General features: G+C 52.2%; 1 protein-coding gene across 3 annotated transcripts in view; it reads right to left on the reverse strand.

Moving 5' to 3' along the window:
- The window catches only part of TSC22D1 (TSC22 domain family member 1), a 154,435-nt gene extending 149,769 nt beyond the window's left edge, over nucleotides 1-4,666 (reverse strand). For 2 of the 3 annotated variants that reach the window (XR_003685553.2, XM_036011338.1), the window contains exon 1: nucleotides 419-3,835. Coding sequence is in view for 2 of the 3 variants with exons in the window: in XM_036011338.1 (XP_035867231.1) it covers nucleotides 419-3,276 (2,858 nt within the window). In the remaining variant the exon portion in view is untranslated. Of the gene's footprint in view, nucleotides 1-418; nucleotides 3,836-3,893 lie in introns of those variants that run through there. The other variant, XM_028526414.2, reaches the window with a different exon arrangement.
- Nucleotides 4,667-6,000: the final 1,334 nt, after the last annotated feature.

Genomic DNA, 6,000 nt, shown 5'->3' on the forward strand with positions numbered 1-6,000 from the left:
AGGACAAACTATATAACACAGATTAGGACATCTATTTTATAATGTCTGACTAGGAAAAGCAGGTAACAGTATCTTCCACACACTAAGATCAAACACAGTAGAACTGAAAAGGATTGTCCAGTCAAGGAAAAACAAATGTGGGAACCATATCCCTCCCAGGAGATTATCATAAGGATTATACTTATTTAAAAGAACAGATTAATTATTATATTGGTTAAAAGTTAACTTTCCCTTCATAATCTTTTTTAAAAAGCATTTTATAAATAATAAAAACCACTTGGTGCTCCCAACCCTATTCTTAATATGCTCAGTAACTATTTTGTCAAATGTTTATATATTACTTATACCATTTACATATGTAGTTACTAAATAAACTCTGAATCTGTTGATTGTCTGCAGAAATATGGCATAATCTTACCTCTCATCCTCGCCATCCACCAGCGGTAGCACCTTCAACGGGAAAAGAGAAGCAGAGGCTGCTAGGCTGCTGCTACTCCCATCTGAAACTGCTGACATTGCCCCACTGTCACCACAGATAGTCTGAGGTAAGCCAACTAAGGAGGGTTCCGCAGGGCGCCTGGCATCTTCAATTTGGCTTCCAATTGCCTGAGCTAATGACTGTGCAGAGAACTGAGAATTTAGTGATATCTGTTGTGCCAAAGGCAAATTTACATTAGCTGCTATGGAGGGAGGTTGACTAACACTTTGAATCATGTTACCATTTTGAGTGGCAGGGGGTTGTGCTATATTCTGTGGTGGAACCACGTTTGTTGGGGCAGAAGACAATCCAGAAGGACCAGCTGAACTAACCTGATTTGTAACAGAAATACTACTAGCAGAGGGTACAGGACTAACTGCAGGCAACTGCTGTGAAACAACTCCTTGAGCTACTGATTCTACTCCTTGTGGCTGGGAAGGCACAGTTAACAAGGTACTTTGGGGTGCAATGACCAGTTGTTGAGGAAGGCTTGAAGCACTAGTTTGAACTCCCTGATGAAGAATTGCAGTCTGAGCAGGTGGAACTATTTGTGAAGATGGAGGAGCACCTTGCTGAATAACTGCAGGTGTGACTTGGGAAGAGGGCTGCTGCACTGCAGTGGGTACATTTGTTTGTTGACCAATATTTGCAATTTGACTGCCAGTAGGTACAGCAGATACTGCTGTTTGAACCTGGCCAACAGGCTGACCAGATGCCCCTACAGGTTGTGCTTGGACTGCCACAGACTGCACTGGCAGCTGGATACTCTGTGGCTGAGCCATAGGAATCACTGTTGTTCCTGCTCCCACTGCTGCAGAACTGGGCTGACCAGAGGACACTGCTTTTTGAAGGCTTGGCTGCTGCTGTACAAACTCAGAAGTAGAAATTTGAGTTAGTGGTTTACTGTGACCTGGAGCCATCTGTGTGGGAACAGTCGATTGTTGTCCATATTGTAACTGTTGGGATGTTGCCCCTGGAAGGGGAGCTTGTACAGGAGGAGCCGTCTGAGAATATGGCAGTTGGGGCTGAGCCAAACTAGAAATGGAAGGCTGCTGACCTAAAGTTGAAGTTATTCCAACCACATTAACAGGTGATGGCTGGATACCAGTCACAGCATTGATAGCGGCTTGCAGAGGTACTGGTTGAACACCTTGCTTTTGCTGATAGCTCAGTTCTTGAGACTGTAATTGTACTTGTGAGATCTGTGACTGAGAAACACTCTGTGGTATACTAACTGCTGAAATACTCTGAGGGCCAGTGCTACTGAAATCCATCTGCTGAAGGGCCAAACCTTGAAGAGCTGGTTGTTGCTGCTGCTGTTGCTGCACCACCACAGTAGGGGCTCCCATCTCTCCACTTCCCACACTCTCTGTGTAGTGACTCAGTGTGCTGACACTACTGCTCACTGAACTCCCACTAGTGCTCTCCCTCTCAGAAGTCACTTCTATTGGGTTTAGTTTTACAGTTTCCACCACTTTATTTATCACACTTTCTGCAGCAGGTACAGCATTCTCTTTTTCATAGAACTCAGTGCAAGTCCACCTACCTTTTTTAAAAGGTTCAGAACTAGAATCTAACTTCACAACTCTGAACCTTGAAGTGTTAATTGTTGGCTGTTGTTGCTGACTTGAAACTGATCCCACAGCCATCCCTGCAGCTGCATTAGGTACACTATTAACAACAGCAGAAGAAAGAGTACCATTGCCCATGCCACTCAAGATATTCACATTAACACTGCTATTAACTCCAGGCCCAACACTCACACTAGGAGCACTAGAAATATTGCTTGGGGTTATATTAGCATTACCAAGCACGTTGCTTGTCACATTAGGATTAAAACTACCCACAGCAGTAATGGTAACATTATTCATCGTATTAGTGCCAGTAACAGAATTTACTCCTATACTGCTCGTAGTACTGGGAGCACGGATATTAGTCACTACAGATGCAGGTGAGCCACCCGATGATGCAGCAGAAGTTGGTGCAGCTGGTATAACACTGTCAGAGCTTCCAGTTGTGGAGAGTTTTCTGGATATTGGGCTTGAGGGTGGCCCTCCAGGAATGGATGTACTGGCCACACCAGCGTGGGATGGGTGGTGGTGCCCATGGTGGAGGTGGTGCCCATGATGAATGTGATGGTGGTGATGAAGGTGGTGTGGATGAGCATTCCCATTAATCACAACATTCTGTTGTGGAAGGTGAGGCAAATGAGGCTGTGGAAGGTGAGGTTGGTTGGGAGAGACTGCCCCAGGTGTCTCAGCTTCCTGAAAGTTATTAAGCGTCTCTTCTGAGGAACTGCGTTCAGGTTCCCCTAAGTCAGTAGCCCTGGAAAGTGATACATCAAGGATCTCGGAAGACGAAAGATCTTCTGTGTGAGACTCATCCAGATCATCATAGCTCTCAGTGTCCTCTGCTATACTGTTGTTAGAGCTGATGCTGGCGGAGATCTGGGCCGGGGTAACACTAGTTATCTGAAAGCCACTTTTCTTTTTCATTTGAGTTCCGCCTGGTGCGAGAGGCTGTGTCTGCAGCTGAGCCTGCGAAAGGAGGTTCAGGCTTTGTGGAGGCGGAGGCTGTGGTCCCGACGTACAGGATGCTGCAGGAGGTGGCGGCTGAAGCAGCGACGGAGGCGGAAGATCCTCGGAAGATGGGACATTACTAACAACGCCGGTACCTGCTGCATTGAGAGCAGAGGCGCTGCCACTGCCGCTGCCCCTTCTTGGGAACATCGCCGGGTGCGCCATCTTCCTAGCACTAATGTCTGCAGCGGCCGTGGCGGACTCAGGCGGCTGGTGCATTGTGTTGGGTACTGGGACGGAGGCGGCGAATGCCAATTTCCTTCTGCACGGTAATCTTTTTATTCAAGACGCCGGGAGGAAAACCAGACCTGACGCTTCGCCCGGCGCGATCCCTCCTTCTCCTCCTCCTCTTCAGCGGAAGGCACCCGCTGCTCCTGCCTTCGAAGGCGAGCTTCGGGAAGGGAGGATGAACGATGGTGAACAGGGCTGCCGAGGACCCGAAGGGGGAGGACCCCTTCAGTCCTACACCATTCACTTCCCCCTCTAATATCACCCCCCCCCCTTATATTCCGCTTCACGTGGGGTGTGGGGTTGTAGGGAGGGAGAGACAAGCGGAGGGGAAAGACCAGGAGAGGGCTGGGAAAAAACAAGAAATGCCCACCTTCTCCGGACTACTCAGAGGCCACCTCAAACCCTCCTCCCGCCGCTCCAGCAGCGGTGGCTACTGCAAAACCTTCCTGGTAGCTCTGCACGAAGGCAACCCAAAGCGAGTGTCGCCTTCCCCTTGCCACCCCCGGCTCCGCTGCTGCGCCGGCAAGCCCCGAGCTCAGTGTCGCTCAAACCTCCCCTCTCGGCCCTGTGGTCCCCACTCGGCCCTCCCCCCACGCCCCGCGGACCCTTTCAAACCCCCTGGGCTCGAGGTGGCTGCTCCGGGAGGAAACGGTGGCCAAGACTGGGGCTCGGACGACGAGGCTCCAAGCAGGGTGGTGGTGGGGCGCCCGGTACGGTGAGCCCAGCAACGAGGAGCGGGCGGGTGCGCAGAGACGCCAGGTTCTCGCGGAGTACGGCCAGGGTGCGGCAGCGGGAGCCCAGGGACCGCTCCATCACTGGCAGCCATGGAGCCCGAGCATTTTCCTCCCTCAGGCAGGCGCCTCTGCTCAGCACACGTCCTCGGGGAGTAAGGGGCCTGCGCTGGAGCCTTTACGAAGGGCGGCGGGACGTGCGCTAGCGTGGAGGGTGTGAGCTGCTCCTATCCTCTTCCTCCGCAGCCGGATCGTCCTCACCCCGCTGCTCTCACGGCCAGGGTGGGAGGGGGCCACAAGCGGCAGCTGCTCCTTTCTCAGCGGCGTTGGTGGCCAGACGTGCTGGTGCAGCGACTGCAGCCGACGCCGTTCAAAGAAGGAGAGGTGGGGTTGATCGGTGTCGGCCAACCGGGGGCCGGTGAGCGCGGGGGAGGGCAGCGGGCGGGGAGGGGGCTGAGGGGGTTGTTACTAGTGCTGTGCTCCCGCTTCACTGTATCCCCAGTCTCTCGCGGCATTGGAAGAGGAGGGACCAGCGCCTGAGCTCCGGAGGAGGAGGAGGAGGAGGGGCGAACGTCGGCCTGAGAAGGCGGCGGTGGCGGTGGCTGGGGGGGGAAGAGGGCCAGCCAAGGGGAAAGAGGAAAGATGGCGTCTGCGCATGCGCTCGGGTGCCGCAGACATAAAGCCGGTCCGGCAAAGAAGGAGGTGACGGGTGTTCGGACCTCCGCGAGAGCCTGGTGTCCCGACGGAAGTAGCTGAAGGCTGGCGGAGGCGCTGAAGCCTTGGGGTGGGTGGGGAATTTCGGCTGGGGGAGCGAATCCGGGTTGGCCTCTGAGACTCTGCCTGAGTGGGGGTGGGGCAGGATGAGGGGGCGCGCAGGTTAGGTGTGTCCGCTCTTTTTTCACACGCAGCCGTGAGCGCGCATGCGGGAGTGAAGAGAGCGGGAGCAAGGGAGCCTGGCCAAGAGGTTGTTGGAGCTCTAGGTATCGGGTGTACGCGCCTGGATGGTGTCCCCCCGCCTGCGGAATAAATAATGAGGCTTTTCTCCGCAGCAACAGCATCACGAGTTTCGGTTCCCAGGAGCCCGTCGCTGCCACTGCCACTGCCACTGCCACGACATGAGTCAGGCTTTCTTCCTCCACTCGTGAGAGAGCCTTCCTCTCTTTTGCGCACCTGGATTCTTCCTGGGCCACGCTGCCCTTGTCCCTCTTGTCCCCTTGGAACATGATGCCGGAAGATGATGCCCTAGCGCTGGAGCTGCGGGGTCCACGGAAGGCTGGTGGCTCCTCACAATAGGTGCTGCCTTTTGTGCTGTGCAGTCGTCGCTGCCTGGCGGTCCCCCCACCCTTGACTGACGGAGGCCGGCCAGCCCGGTAGATATTGCAGCCGTTTGCAAGATAAATTGCCTAAGCTCCCTGTTGGGGGTGGGTTCTTGGAAATGGAGTGCTTGTCATCCACCCTTACCTGGAGCAAAGAAGCCGCAGGCTCTGTAAACTAGCTAACCTCAACAGGTGGAGCTTTATCTCCAGCAGGAATGTCTTTTGGTTTCATTGTCCAGGCTGTAACCCCCACAGGTTTGACTTAAAAGACAAAGTTGCTTATTCAGGTTGCAACACGAGTGCAATGATAAGGGAAGACCATTCTAGAAAAGGAAAGAGCCATGGCAATTCCAGTTTAAAAACCTGCTTGAGACTGTTTTAGTTCTACAGAGGCAATGTTGCATTTTGATTAGAGGCAATTTACTGGAAGTTGCTTCCCTGGCATTAACATCTTAAAACACTGTAACTCTAAACACTTTTTTACCACGAAGCGAAAATGTATTTCTTGATTAAAAAACAACAAAGTAATATGACAAACCCTAGAGAGAAATTTTTATTTTTTTAATTTAGATTCTAAACTTTAGGATCTAAACTTTAGTTTCTAAAAGCTTAGGAACTAAACTTTTTGTTTTAATTTAGTGATTTTAGAGAGAGGGGGGAAGGAA

The sequence above is a fragment of the Phyllostomus discolor genome, chromosome 11 (assembly GCF_004126475.2).
Source record: "Phyllostomus discolor isolate MPI-MPIP mPhyDis1 chromosome 11, mPhyDis1.pri.v3, whole genome shotgun sequence".
Classification (NCBI taxonomy): domain Eukaryota; kingdom Metazoa; phylum Chordata; class Mammalia; order Chiroptera; family Phyllostomidae; genus Phyllostomus; species Phyllostomus discolor.